This window comes from Salvelinus sp. IW2-2015, linkage group LG6.1, assembly GCF_002910315.2.
Source record: "Salvelinus sp. IW2-2015 linkage group LG6.1, ASM291031v2, whole genome shotgun sequence".
In the NCBI taxonomy this organism is placed as follows: Eukaryota; Metazoa; Chordata; class Actinopteri; order Salmoniformes; family Salmonidae; genus Salvelinus; species Salvelinus sp. IW2-2015.
Genome location: NC_036845.1, coordinates 20,530,535 through 20,545,476, shown reverse-complemented (window position 1 = coordinate 20,545,476; position 14,942 = coordinate 20,530,535). Strand labels below are relative to the sequence as shown.

At 43.3% G+C, this 14,942-nt stretch overlaps 1 protein-coding gene across 1 annotated transcript in view; it reads right to left on the bottom strand.

The window, feature by feature from the left end:
• The window catches only part of LOC111965295 (NADP-dependent malic enzyme), a 124,663-nt gene that overhangs the window by 43,835 nt on the left and 65,886 nt on the right, over positions 1 to 14,942 (bottom strand). The window contains exon 4 of the mRNA XM_023989378.1: positions 3,778 to 3,853. Within this exon, the coding sequence (XP_023845146.1) occupies positions 3,778 to 3,853 (76 nt within the window). The remainder of the gene's footprint in view (positions 1 to 3,777; positions 3,854 to 14,942) is intronic.

The window sequence follows — 14,942 nt, the reverse complement described above, 5'->3', positions numbered from 1 at the left end:
ATATGACAAGAGCATGACTTGATATGGATGCCTGATGAAGACCTAAAGGTCGAAATGTTGTTGTAAATAAATATCATCTGGGAGCATGAGCAGCAGTGTGCGGCATTTTCCTTTCTGTTTTCCATGAGTTTGCCTACCACTCCAGCACCTGCTGAAAGTAACTGGATGTGCGTATGTTCTTCAGCTTTTGTACAAGATCATGACTTAGAGGATATTAGAGCACAGTTGGATGTAATGGCCTCAAACAGGCCAGAACCCATTGACATCAATGCATGATTTACGAGAAAGTTGGAGTTACACTATACAGTGCCTTCGGAAGGTATTCAGACCCCTTGACTTGTTCCACATTTTGTTACGTTACAGCCTTATTCTAAAATGTATTACAAGAAGAAAAAAAAGTTTTTATTAAAAATTAAAAACAATAATATCACATTTAAATAATTATTCAGATCCGTTACTCTGTACTTTGTTGAAGCAACTTTGGCAGCGATTACAGCACAGAGTCTTCTTGGGTATGATGCTACAAGCTTGGCACCCCTGTATTTGGTAAGTTTCTCCCATTCTTCTTTGCAGATCCTCTCAAGCTCTGTTGGATGGGGAGCGTTGCTGCACAGCTATTTTCAGGTCTCTCCAGAGATGTTCGAGTCTGGGCTTTGGCTGAGTCACTCAAGGARATTCAGAGACTGTCCCGAAGACACTCCTGTATTGTCTTGGCTGTGTGTTTAGGGTTGTCATCCTTTTGGAAGGTGAACCTTCACCCCAGTCTGAGGTTCTGAGCACTCTGGAGCAGGTTTTCATCAAGGACCTCTGTACTTTGCTCCATTCATCTTTTCCTCGATCCTGACTAGTCTTCCAGTCCCTGACACTGAAAAACATCCCCACAGCATGATAATGCCACCACCATGCTTCAATGTAGGGTTGGTGCCAGGTTTCTTCCAGACGTGACACTTGGCATTCAGGCCAAAGAGTTCAATCTTGGTTTCATCAGAACTCATGGTCTGAGAGTCCATTAGGTGCCTTTTGGCAAACTCCAAGCGGGCTATCATTTGCCTTTTARTGAGAAGTGGCTTCTGTCTGGCACGCTACCATAAAGGCCTGATTGGTYGAGTGCTGCAGAGATGSTTGTCATTTTGGAAGGTTCTCCCATCTCCACAGAGGAACTCTGGAGCTGTCAGAGTGACCATCAGGTTCTTGGTCACCTCCCTGACTAAGGCCCTTCTCCCCCGATTGCTCAGTTTGGCRGGGCGGCCAGCTCTAGGAAGAGTCTCGTTGGTACCAAAAATCTTCCATTTAAGAATGATGGAGGCCACTGTGTTCTTGAGGAAATGTCATGCTGTAGACATTTTTTGGTACTCTTCCCCAGATCTGTACCTCGACACAATCCTGTCTCGGAGCTCTACGGACAATTTCTTCGACCTCATGGCTTGGTTTTTGCTCTGACGTGCACTGTCAACTGTGGGATCTTATATAGACAGGTGTGTGCCTTTCCAAATCATGTCCAATCAATTGAATTTACCACAGGTGGACTCCAATCAAGTTGTAGACACATCGAGGATTATCAATGGAAACAGGATGCACCTGAGCTCATTTTCGAGTCTCATAGTAAAGGGGCTGAATACTTATGTAAATAAYGTATATTTTRATACATTGGCAAAAATGTCAAAACCTGTTTTCGCTTGGTCATTATGGGTATTGTGTGTAGATTGTTGAGGATTATTATTTATTTAATKCATTTTAGAATAAGGCTGTAACGTAACAAAATGTGGAAAAAGTCAAGGGGTCTGTATACTTTCCGAAGGCACAGTATACACAAAAGTATGTAGACACCCCTTCAAATGTGTGGATTCAGCTATTTCAGCCACACCTGTTGCTGACAGGTGTCTAAAATCAATCACACTGCCATGCAATCTCCATAGACAAACATTGGCAGTAGAATGGGCTTACTGAAGAGCTACGACTTTCAACGTAGCATCGTCATATGATGCCATCTTTCCAACAAGTCATTTCGGCAAATTTCTGCCCTCCTAGAGCTACCCCGGTCAACTTTAAGTGCTGTTATTGTGAAGTAGAAATGTCTAGGAGCAACAACGGCTCAGCCAAGAAGTGGTATGCCACATAAGCTCACAGAATGGGACCGCTGAGTGCTGAAGCGCGTAGAACGTAYAAATCGTCTGTCCTRGGTTGCATCACTCACTKCCGAGTTCCAAACTGCCTCTGGAAGCAACGTCAYCACAAGAACTGTTCATCGGGAGATTCACAAAATGGGTTTCCATGGCCAATCAGCRYCACACAAGCCTAAATCACCATGCACAATGCCAAGTGTTGGCTGGAGTGGTGTAAAGCTCGCCGCCATTGAACTCTGGAGCAGTGGAAATGCYTTCTKTGGAGTGATGAATCACGCTTCACCATKTGGCAGTCCGACGGATGAATCTGGGTTTGGCGGATGCCAGGAGAACCCTACCTGCCCTAATGCATAGTGCCAACTMMAAAGTTTGGTGGAAGAGTAATAATGGTCTGGGGCTGTTTTTCCATGGTTCGGGCTWGGCCCCTTAGTTCCAGTGAAGGGAAATCTTAACGTTACAGCATACAATGACATTCTAGACGATTSTGTGCTTCCAACTTTGTGGCAACAGGTTGGGGAAGGCCCTTTCCTGTTTRAGCATGACAATGCCCCCYTGCACAAAACGAGGTCCATACAGAAATGGTTTGTCGAGATTGGTGTGGAATAACTTGACTGGCCTGCACACAACCCTGACCTCAACCCCATCGAACACCTTTGGGACGAATTGGAAAGCCGACTGCAAGCCAGGCCTTAATCGCCCAACACCAGTGCCCGACCTCACTAATGCTCTTGTGGCTGAATGGAGGCAAGTCCCCGCTGCAATGTTCCAACATGTAGTGGAAAGCCTTCCCAGAAGAGTGGAGGCTGTTATAGCAGCAAAGGGGAGACCAACTCCATATTAATGCCCATGATTTTTGGAACGAGATGTTCGATGAGCAGGTGTCCACATACTTTTGGTCATGTAGCGTATGTGTGCTTTTCAGTGGCGGCTGGTGGGAMAAGCTATAGGAGAATYGGCTATTGTAATGGCTGGAARGYTATCAAACATATGGATACCACATGTCCTCCTATAGCTCTTCCCACCAGCCTCCACTGGTSCCTATCCCCAGTTATCACACTGTCCATACAGAGAACTACCAGGAATGCTAACCCCTGACTTCTAAGCCAGGGCTGCCCAACTTCCTCCTGAAGAGCTACTCTGTTGCAGAGCAGAAMTTCACTCCAACCCTGATCTAATGCACCTGATTCTACTAGTTAGCAGTTCACCAGGACCTTGCTTTACTGGATCAGGCGTGTATTTTACAACAGGCCTGGAGCAAAACCATGCATATGTAACCGATGTGAAATGGCTAGCTAGTTAGCGGTGGTGCGCGCTAATAGCGTTTCAAATCGGTGACGTCACTCGCTCTGAGACCTGAAGTAGTTGTTCCCCTTGCTTTGTGGCGCGATGGGTAACGATGCTTCGAGAGTGGCTGTTGTTGATGTGTGCAGAGAGTCCCTGGTTCGAGCCCAGGTTGGGGCGAGGAGAGGGACGGAAGCAATACTGTTACACATACCCAGTAGCAATACCTGCCTTAAGCCATCAGACRGAACAACTAGGCCTAACAGTGAAAAGGGCATAGCACCCCTAATAGAGCGATATGGTGCCATTTCAGACACAACCTATTTCTGCATTATATAGGGAAAGGCCTTTTCAGGTTTGACCATAGACTTACGCGTATGTCCTTCTCTGGCCAGCTCTGGAGCACGGTGGAGATGTGAGTYAGGTCATGGATGGTGATAAAAAGCCCCCTGGAACAGATCAGAGATCAGATGATGAGTTATAATMAGTGAGACTAGATAAACTGTTTACAGTACCTTRCACATTGCACATCGATTACCAGCATAAGGAAATACTGTAATTTTGCTCAGTGCAGGGTCAGTACGGAGAAAAAAACATTGTCTTTGCATTCTGTTTCAAATGGTTCTTTGATACCTGAATGGAAGCTTGAAATTAACTTTAAGCACTATTTGAGTAACTTTTTGAAGTTTCAATACAATTTTTCTGCCCTTTCCCCCCCCCCTACTTGTGCTGTAATATCCCAGAGCAGATGCCACCTGGAAAATGGATAGCTGGACCAGGGACCCCTCTAGTGCTCCTCTGCTCCAAGAAAAGCTAGACAGATACGCTTAGTCTGTGTGCGTGTGTGTAGGCCCACAGGGTGGGAGGTCCAGCCCAGAAGGGTTTCAGCTCGGCCCAACAAAGCCATCTGCCCATGATGTGGAGGCACTATCATCTCCATATGTGCCAGCAACAACAAAAAAACATCTATATTGTAAAATCTGTTCATAAACTAAAAACACAGGTCAAAGCTGGAAAGCGAGAATGAAAATGTGAAACAGTAAACAGCCCAAAGCCTGTTAAAAAAGAACCAGAACACAAAAAGTGTTGGAAAGAAGAAGAGAGACATAAACGTGTCACATAAAAACACCCTGATAACTTTAAAGTTTCAGCTGAGGTTGACCCCAATGTCATGGCTGGGTTTTAACTTTCCTGCAAGACTTCCGTAGCTACAGACAATAACAGGCAATAACAGTACAACAAGTCTAATATTAATGACAAACCTGTCACACCCGGATCTGTTTCACCTGTCTTTGTGCTTGTCTCTGCCAGGTGTCGCCCATCTTCCCCATTATACCCTGTGTATTTACACCTGTGTTCTCTGTTTGTCCGTTGCAAGTTTGTTTTGTTTCGTGAAACCTACCAGTTCCCCTGCTCCTGTCTCTTCCTGCTCCTGTTTTCTAGTTCTTCCCAGTTTTGACCGTTCTGCCTACCCTGACCCTCAGCCTGCCTGCCGTTCTATACCTTGCCCCACTTCACTGGATTATTGACCCCTGCCTGCCCTGACCCTGAGACTGCCTGCCGTTCTGGACCTTTTGCACCCTCTTTGGATTACTGACATCTGCCTGCCTTTGACCTGCCATTTGCCTGCCCCTGCACTAGAAATAAACGTTTGTTTCTTTGACACTGTCTGCATCTGGGTCATACCCGAAACCTGATAAAACCTGATGACACAATCCTTGTATGAAGGCCCACTAGATTAGAGCATTGGATTCTGTTGTGAGATTCAGATAGTCCTGAATACTCTGATAAAATGATGGGTCACATTTCATCCCCCTGAGAAACTGGAAACCTTCCTACTACATCATATCATTTGGAAATGGAAACCTCTGGAGTTGAAACTTGGGTTAGTTTCCGTGGTGTGTGTTTGCATGTGTGTGTCTGTGCACGTATACATCTATATGCATGTGTGTACGAGGCTGATAGAGGACCAGTCAATATGAGGGCCACATTACTTGAGTTAAAGGTAGAGAGAGAGAGCCTCTCACACATGGTGACCCACGTCACTCACCCCGGGGCTCTACATATTTGGCCTCCATAGGTAAACACTGTGTCCTCCTGCCACATTTCTGATAAATTTGAGTCGACATTTCCAAAATAAGAAAAGAGAGAATGAAATACACAARGAGGAAATGAAGAGCAGGAAGTAAGAGATGGATATTCGATTTTACAGCAAGAGAAAAAGATTGAAAGGATAAGAGACGAGAGAGAGACAGTGAGAGCGAGAAAGAAGGAAAGGGAGAGAGGGTTTGGAAGGAAAACCTTGAGTTGAGACCTGTTAGGGAGGTCAAAGAGGGGACCAAAACAAGAACAAATGGGACATAAAATCKAAAACATCCACGGTCAGTCACACTCTTTAAAATGTTTAAACTGGACCAGCAATGGCTGCCAGAGGTCACGCACGTAACGAGAAAGCTAACGATCAGTAACAACTCATATGTGTTTGACCATCAGTGATCAAACACATGCACACAAACACACGCACATCCTGTTTGACACGCTTCATTGTTGGAACATTTGATTAGTCTGTCTGTGTGTCGTTTAAACAGCTGTGAAGAGCTGGATTTGCTTGCAGTGTGTGTGTGTTTTTGTGTGCCTGTGTTTTTGTGTGCCTGTGTGTGTGTGTGCGTGTGTGCGTGTGTGCGTGCGTGCGTGCGTGTGTGCGTGTGTGTGTGTGTGTGTAACCTGTGAGAGTTGCGTGTGTGAGAAGCCTGTGAGAGCACTGGGTCAGTGGAGTGTGTGAGGCCTGCTGGGTTTGTTTGCCTGCAGCGACCGTGGGGCAGAGAGCTGAGCTGCTGCCAATTCCAGAGCTAAGAGATCCAGGTCAGGGAAAGGAGCATGTTGATGGTYGTGGTGTTGGTGGTGGTAGGGGATGGTCCTCATTGGCTGGACTGACCCCATTTACTGGTGTTGGTGAAAATGACTTGTCTGATATGTGATAGACGTGTACATGGTTCTTAACACATTATGACCATAGATGTTCCTTATTACAGCATAATAGCTCTATTATTTGTTAAAATATCTCACTTGAATTCTCCCAATCTGTCTCCAGTTTCTTCTATCATTCTTTCTCTCTCCCCTTCTCTTCCGTTCCCCCTCTCTCTCTTTCCCACTCACTGTCTGTCTCAACTCTCTTCAGTGCTGTTGGGGGAGACGTTGACCCCATGACCCTGAGATGAGGGAGGAGAGGTGTCCTCAGTGCCTCTGACGCCTTTCCCCCGATCCCCTCTCAACATCTGTACAGGGCCTCCAGCACCTTCTCTATCCCTTAGGAACAGTACTGGTGTTATAATAGGACAGGGAGAGGGACATTCTTCTGATAAGCTGCTAGAAGAATCATCAGTCACATCTCCTAGGCTTAAGAGAAAGGGGAAAGGGGAGAGATATTCCATGAGAAGGGGGAGAGAGCTGAGCTTTCTCACAAAGAGTCTAATGACCCCATACTCATAATCATAGTACCTCTCAGAATCACCTCATCTGGATCTAGGTGTCAAAATAAAAGGTAATCTTGAGTGGAAGGAGACAATACTGTTTAACAATGTATATGAGTGATCAAATGTGTTGAGAGTGCACACCTTGAGATTGATACAGAATGAGGTTGGTGAGGAGTGTTTGTGGAGTGTGTAACTGTCTTGAGCTGTCTTGTAACTTGAGCACTGATAGGTGGATGGTGTACCGACTGTCCTGTGAGCATCCAAATAGGTCAGACCAGCTTTGCAATATATAACTTCAACCAGACCACCTCTCTCACCCGCAGAGGGGGGAGACAGGAACTGGTGGGGGGGTTGACAGCTCACACCCTGTTGTAAATCAAGGACAGAACATTCAGCATCTCTCTCTAAATTCACCCAAGGAATGTGCCTTTGTCTTAAAGAAGATTTTCTTCCGCCAAAACTCTAACACCTTCAAAAGCAAATATTGGAAAAATATTTCTAACATAGAACGTGGGGAATGGGCAGAGGTGACCTAAAAGAACACTAATGTCATAATGTCATTAACAATGTTACTAAGGAAATACTGAACTTTGAAAAGTATACCCACAATATGTGTGAAGTGTCCATAAAATCCGTTGTGCATGAAATATGAACATTTATGAATGTTTTTGTTAAGAGGGACATGATTTTAGGAGCCATAAGGGATACTAGTTTTACAAAACGGAACGACCCCTTTTGAAGGAACTGTATAAAAGGATGGGTAAAGAATTAACATATCAGACCAGAGAGATGTTGAGATGCAGCTCATGTTTAAAGTGGTTTCTCAACACGGAGACAATAGTCACCTCCCGGACAATCACTGGTACGGCTGATTAGCTGTCCTAAGCATCTAGAAAAGGACATTTAAGTGGGACCATTCCATTAGTCTGTTCAAACCATCGTTTTACGCTACTCTTATCACCCCACTGGGAACCATCGACACGGCTGGCTAGCCTATCTTCAAAGAAGCATCTTCCAGAGCGAATGGAAGTAGAATAAACTCTGTAGTTCTGTTCAGGACTATACGAAAAGTCACCGGATACCGGACGACTGCAGGGGAGAACAACAGTAGAAGACAGGTGGGGACCCCTTTGGACAATCAGAGCCTTACAAGCGTGCCGCAAAAAGGCACAGTCATCAGATTAATGAGTGTAAAGTCACGACAACGGTATAGTCTTAGATAATAGAAAGGTCAAGTTTTAAGCTAGCCTGTGTAGAACTTTCTTGGAGACTGTGTAGTGAGTGAGTTAGTAAACAATAGACCAGAGGAAAGAAGGAAGAGAGAGAGAGGAAACAAAACCGCACTGAATCGGCAATACCGCTGACCCACAACCCAGCAGAAGACACAACCCAGGGAGTGTGTGCCAAGAGTGGGACTGCAGCATCAATACAGCCCCAGCAGGAGCTGCTCTCTACACTTGACCCACAACATGGCCAGAGCCCCAGAGAGACACCAACTTCTGACAGACTACCGACCCGTGTCCTCAACAAACACAGAGCGCCAACCACTCACCCAGAATACATCCGCTCCCTGAGGGTCGCCGCTCACCCCATTCAAGACTCTCTCTGCTGCTCGTTAGCCATAACCTCTGACCGGCTAAACTGTCACTAAGCAGTGTGAGCTGTATGTGAGCACAGTGAGAATGCAATGGGAGGGGAAAGAACGTGTGCCAGTTATGTGCTGTTCAACGCAACCTTTTTTTTGTCAAAGTCCAATAAGTCAATCTTAATAGGATTTTGAATGCATTCTAAACTGTCACTCAGAGAGACTTCTAAAGTGCTTTGACCAGCCAAAAGGCCAAGGCCCAAACAGTGGATTACATAAAACATCTGGGACAGTTTCCCTACCTACAATACCATTAATACTAGCCTTCATTTAATGTGCATCTGTGATTGGCGTGGACAGATAGAGTGGAAAGATATAGGCCTGAAACATGAAGTCACAAATGATCAAAACTCTCAGATGTTCATTAGTAATGGTCTAATTCACCACATCGCTATGAGCCAATGGTCTAGAATAATAATGAGGACAATGCAGTGAAGGCAATAACTTTACTCTGCAAATAAATCATCTGTTTGGACTGGAGATATTTTTCATTTGGGAGAGAGAGGGGGAGGAGGGAATTTGTGACACAGCAAATATCTCTGGTATTGACTCTTTCCAAACCCAACAGAGAACACTGTGGAATACCCTTGTGACACCTTTGGGGGTCATTCGAGAAATGAAGTATTTTGTCTCCTACCAAAACATATCAATCGCGCATTTGCTTCTGTCAATAGACTGAAAAGACAGGAGTGTGGGGTCTTGCACATGCTGACCATCCAGCTTCTCTGTCATCCCTCTTAAGAATAATGTGTTGGGCAGCTCCTCTAAAGACCACTATATAAATATGAGAGAGAGAGAGAGAGAGAGAGAGAGAGAGAGAGAATATCTTTGACTGGATGTGGTAAGTGACCACAAGCTGAAGAAAAGGACTGACAGTATAATATTTGAGCCATGAGGTCGCTGGTTTCAGCTTTCTGCTTCTTCCTTCTCCTAGTGGTATTTAAAGACATGTCCCAGAACTTTTGCGACTACTAAGTATTGTTTATACCTCTATCTTTGGGCTGGATGTGACAATTTGTAGTTCATACATGCAGATTTACTGTCTAACCTCAATTAGCCACAAAATCCCTAGTTTGAAAGCGACTGTTTTTCTGGAAGCTGTGCAGCACCATTTTTCCTATATGTTCCCCCACCTGGCCCAGCCCCCTAGCAATTTGAGTTCAACCAATGAACTTCAGCCCCTCGACATTTGAGTGACAGATGAGGCACATCATGCACACACAGCAGAGAGAGAGAAAGAGATAAAAATGACACTAGATGGCTTAATGAACTAGAGATTGAGGCAGGGGTCAAACTGTACTCACTCACAGCAGCAGATGCAACATACTCAATATCAATAAAAATAGATTGATTGTGTTTGTTTATCTTGAAACTAAAGTTAAAACTAACTCAAGCAGGTTTCACATGACATGCAAAATAATGACATTGCACTAAGGAAGCCGTGATAGCCTATATGGACACACCTGATGCCCAAATTGATGACTTATGTCACACAGCTGAGAGTCGAGTGGAGAAGGATGCATTCGGTTCAGTAAGTTGACCTGATGAGTCCTTCCCAGCTAGCTAGTTTATGCTTGTGGCTAAAAACTTCATCAAGAATTTGAAACTTGTCTGCCGAAGTTTGGGACTTGGGAGAGTGTTCAGAATCGTTCCGTTTTTAATCAGAGTAATTGTTATGTATAAAAAATAAATAAAAAATTAGCCATTAATGCTGTAGTTGTACATTTTGTACATTTCTGTGAAAATCGCGTTTTAACCGTAACCCTGGTCTCATATTGCATATTGGTAATGGCTACACTATCTAGCTACATTCCTCTCCTTACTGCCAGTATAGAGAGGGAATTACTGAGGATCAACTGTACTATTTGTACAGGCTTTGATCTTATCCCATCTTGACTACTGTCCGGTAAAATGGTCAGGTACAGCAAAGAAAGACCTAGCAAAGTTGCAGCTGTCTGAAAACAAAGCAGCACGCCTTGCCCTTAACTGCACACACAGAACTAACATCAAAAACATGCATGATAGTATTTCATGGTTGAGGGTTGAGGAGAAATTGACTACTTATCTTCTAGTCCTTTAAGAAACTTTTGTGTTGAAAATGCCTAACCATTTATATAATCTACCGTGGTTTGTCTTTTAAAAGTTGCAGCATACTGCAGCACAGCTTGCGTGGTGCAGCAGAATTCTATGGCACGTTATTTAAGTGCCCACCACTGGTACCATTAATGCTAGTTAGTGCTAGTTTGACCACCAGAGGGCATCTTAGAGAAGCATTTGATACCCTTTAATTGTGGCTGTACTATAGAATTTAAAAKCTTTTTTGTAAGAACATAGTATATGGGACTGATTTTAAGAAATTTAGCTTAATTAATTTGATTAATATTATGTTGTTTCTATTCCAAGAAAAACYAAAAACCCTCTGAGTTTCCATTAGGATGGAATGGAAAATACGGCGCTGTACAAAGTGACGGTCGGGAGTTGGCTACAGGACTGGGCTATTTAGCTAAACAATCCCTGTGGGAGACCGGGTGTCACGATCGTGTGGAGGAGAGACGGACCAAAACGCAGCATTTGGAAAATAAGCCATCTTCTTTATTTATAACGACGAAGATGAAAACGAAACGAAACACTTTACAAACTAACAAAACAACAAACGACCGTGAAGCTACAAAACGAAAGTGCACACACAAGCTACCAACGTTTAGACATAGACAATTACCCACAAATACATGATGCCTATGGCCACCTTAAATATGGCTCCCAATCAGAGACAATGAAAAACATCTGTCTCTGATTGAGAACCACTCAGGCAACCATAGACATAGCTAGACACATTCACTCAACCATAGACTTCCCTAGAAACATTCACTCAACACAAACCCATACACTCTAACAAATCCCCCTAGACACTACAACCACCCAAGACAAGACAAAAAACACAAACATACCCCATGTCACACCCTGACCTAACTAAAATAATAAAGAAAACAAAGAATACTAAGGCCAGGGCGTGACACCGGGGTTCAATTCCCCGACAGGGGAGGAAGGAGTAGGCTGTSTTTGTAAATAAGAATTTGTTCTTAACTGACTTGCCTAGTTAAATAAAAGGTTACACTAAGAGCATAACAGTTCTACACCATAARTGTAGTCTAACCAATACCCAAACGGAGATTCAGTCTAAATAAAAATGTCTTTGATTTATCAAGACCAGTCCCCATACATGTCTCAGAGCAGCGGGAAATGTCAATAATTACATATAGAAGATTGGAGGATTCTAAATTTAAACCAAAAGCCGCCTCATGGGTCTCCCTGGGGCAGCCGGCACGGGTATCTGTAGCAACTCATTTTCCATTGCGGTGACTTAGACAGCTGTGCCGCTGTTGAGGCCCCATCCACAAAGTATCAAAATACAGAGAGGTGTTGGTAAAGGTATATTGTCCTGCTAATAGCCCATAATGGGCTATTATAATACTGTACATGGTGTCCAGGTCAGGATAACCAAAAAAAGTATTTATTAAAGACTATCAGAAAGAATGTTTGTACTTATTTATTTTGATCCAAAGCCATGAATGAGTGAGTCACTCAGCTTTATGTAGGTGTCGCTATATGACTGTGCCATCAACTTGATAATATATAACGAGGTTAATATTTAAAAAAATTAACAAAAGTGAGCAATTGTAATCTTAATAAAGGCCAAAATAATATTTGTAAAGGCCAAAACATTTATTTCTGTTTTTATAGGGAGAGAAACGCTGGGCCAATTGTGCGCTACCCTATGGGACTCCCAATCATGGTCAGGTTTGATACATAATAGTGGATACAGCTGGAGAACTGCAAGGTAATCCCATTGTGTGCCACTCGGGAGCCATGACCAATATATATTGTKCTGCTAATAACAGGGTTAATAATATATGAGCATATCCAAGGGTCTTTTATATAATTCAAAATTAATAATAATTTTAAAAATCACTTTGTTAAAAAAAATAGCTGTATTCTGGAGATTATTTTGTTTTCAAATAATGTAAAATGAGCCTAGAAAAAGGCCATTCTTGAACATGAGGTGAGACATTGAAACTAATTTGTAAATAAAGCCAGTTTGTTATTTATAATGATGTATTTCTGTTTTTAGAGGGAGAGAAACCAAAAACCTACAGTCATCTCATGGGTCTCCCAGTCGATCCAGCATATGTAACAACACAGCTTGCACTGCTATGCGGTGTCTTAGACCGTTGCACCACTCAGGCGCTGTACAACGTGATCGGTCGGGAGTGGGCTACTCTACTACAGTAAGAGCAAAATAATCCTAACAAAATAAAATAATAAAAACCTTAGTGTAACACCAGTTTTAGTAAGTAATACTGAAGTCGTGTACAATTATCAGTTAGAGACACAGTAGGACCCAAAACCATATTCAGTGCTCTAACTCCCCCTTGCGCTGGTCAGGAGCAATGAAGTGTTGACGCAGGGTACTGTACTAAACCACAAATGACCTCTATGTACCGCAGCATAATCACAAAACTTTTAGTGGAGCAACCACTATGTACATAACCCACCAAACCTGTCACTATGGGTTTCTTCACGGTACCCAAACCAAAAACAGATTTAATGCGTCCCTCAGTTACTGCATGTATAAAATGCTGTCATCATGGAATGCTCTGCCACCAGAGGTCACTGTACACAGGCAAAAAGCAAGTATAGCTTAATTTTTTAAATCTTCTATCACAGTGTATCAAGAATGTAACTGAACTGTATATATGAATAGGAATATATGAATACTGTGTAAATAATATATTTTTTTTTGGTCTCTTGGTGTCTTTAAGACAAGAGACCAAAAAAWAAATAAAGTACAACTCTTGTTATATTTGGAATATATTATGTTGTTCTTGTCTATTACTGTTCTGTACTTTGTTATGTATTTGTACATTTTATGCGGACCCTAGGAAGAGTAGCTGCTGCATGTCCAGTAGCTAATGGGGATCCTAATAAACTAAACTGTCGGACAGCAGTGCTCCTCGAGTGAGAGTGAAGGACACTGTACCCCGTGGTTTTATGTCGCCCGCTTGCAGCGCAAACTCTTCTCATTGAGCAGTAACGTTAGACTGTATTACAGTGACATCCAGATGGCTACTACCAATTATGCAATATTACAAATGATTTATCGTGTAGGCCGCTATCCTACTCTAAATAAAATCAAGTGGGACAGAACAAATTGGCCACGTTAACTACCAACAGCGATATGTGATACAGCTGCCGAGCCTGCKTGATAGAAGCCAACTACATTCGCCTTGATACAACATCGTTGCAATGGTAATTTCGTTACGTTAACTAATTGCATGTCACGGTGACATCCAGAAGGTGACCAATACGACAAGTTATTTCTTTCTTTCCCATCAAGATAAACATCACATTATTTTACTGCGGTGGTTGCCAGCTAGACAGAATAAACTAGCTAGCTGGGAAAGGCTCATCCGGACTAATTACCGCTGCTACGTTTGACCCCCCACAGCGAGCTCAGTGCGTTGCACGTATCAAGTAAAGGGGCTTTTAGTGGACAGTTATCAGAGTGAGTTATGGTGAAGGCCAAAGAGTAGAGAGGAGTCATGTGTAGAGTAGAGGTGAGGTCAGTCATTAACAACGTTAGGTAGACAGGAAGTTTTAGATAACCCTTAAGGTAGAAATTCCGCCTAAGATGTTTTGTGCATGTCACGCCCTGACCGTAGATTGCTTTCTATGTTTCTATTTTTAGTTTGGTCAGGGTGTGATGTCAGGGTGTGATGTGGGTGGGTATTCTATGTTGTAGGTCTAGGTTTTCTATTTCTATGTGTTTAGCCTGGTATGGTTCTCAATCAGAGGCAGCTGTCTATCGTTGTCTCTGATTGAGAGCCATACTTAGGTATCCTGTTTTCCCACTTTTGTTTGTGGATGGTTGTTTTCTGTTTAGTGTATGTCACCTTGCAGAACTGTTTCGTTTTCGTTTTGTCCTCGTTGTTATTTTGTGTAGTGTTCAGTTTTGATTAAATTATTATCATGAACACTTACCACGCTGCATTTTGGTCCTCTTCTCTTTCTCCAGACGACATTCATTACAGTGCAACTGTCTAAAAAGTTAAGGGACCTATTGGGGAAAGGGGGAAATTAACTGTTTTGTGCAACTGTTGTCTGTAGGGATCTGGAATAATACACCTGTTTCAGTGAGTAAACCAGCGCCAACCAATTGACAAAATCCATAGCAGCAGCATACGGAGGAGGAAAAAGAGACAATAGTAGGCAGGCTGCTGGCACTGCCCATCAATAACCCAACCAATGCCAGCGCCTGTACTGACGGTCGCTCTGTTTGCCCAGTTTTAAAAATATCTAATTACAACAGAGCGGAGCGGCATCAAAGAGGCTAAATACTGTACGCAGCAGAGCTCTGGGAGA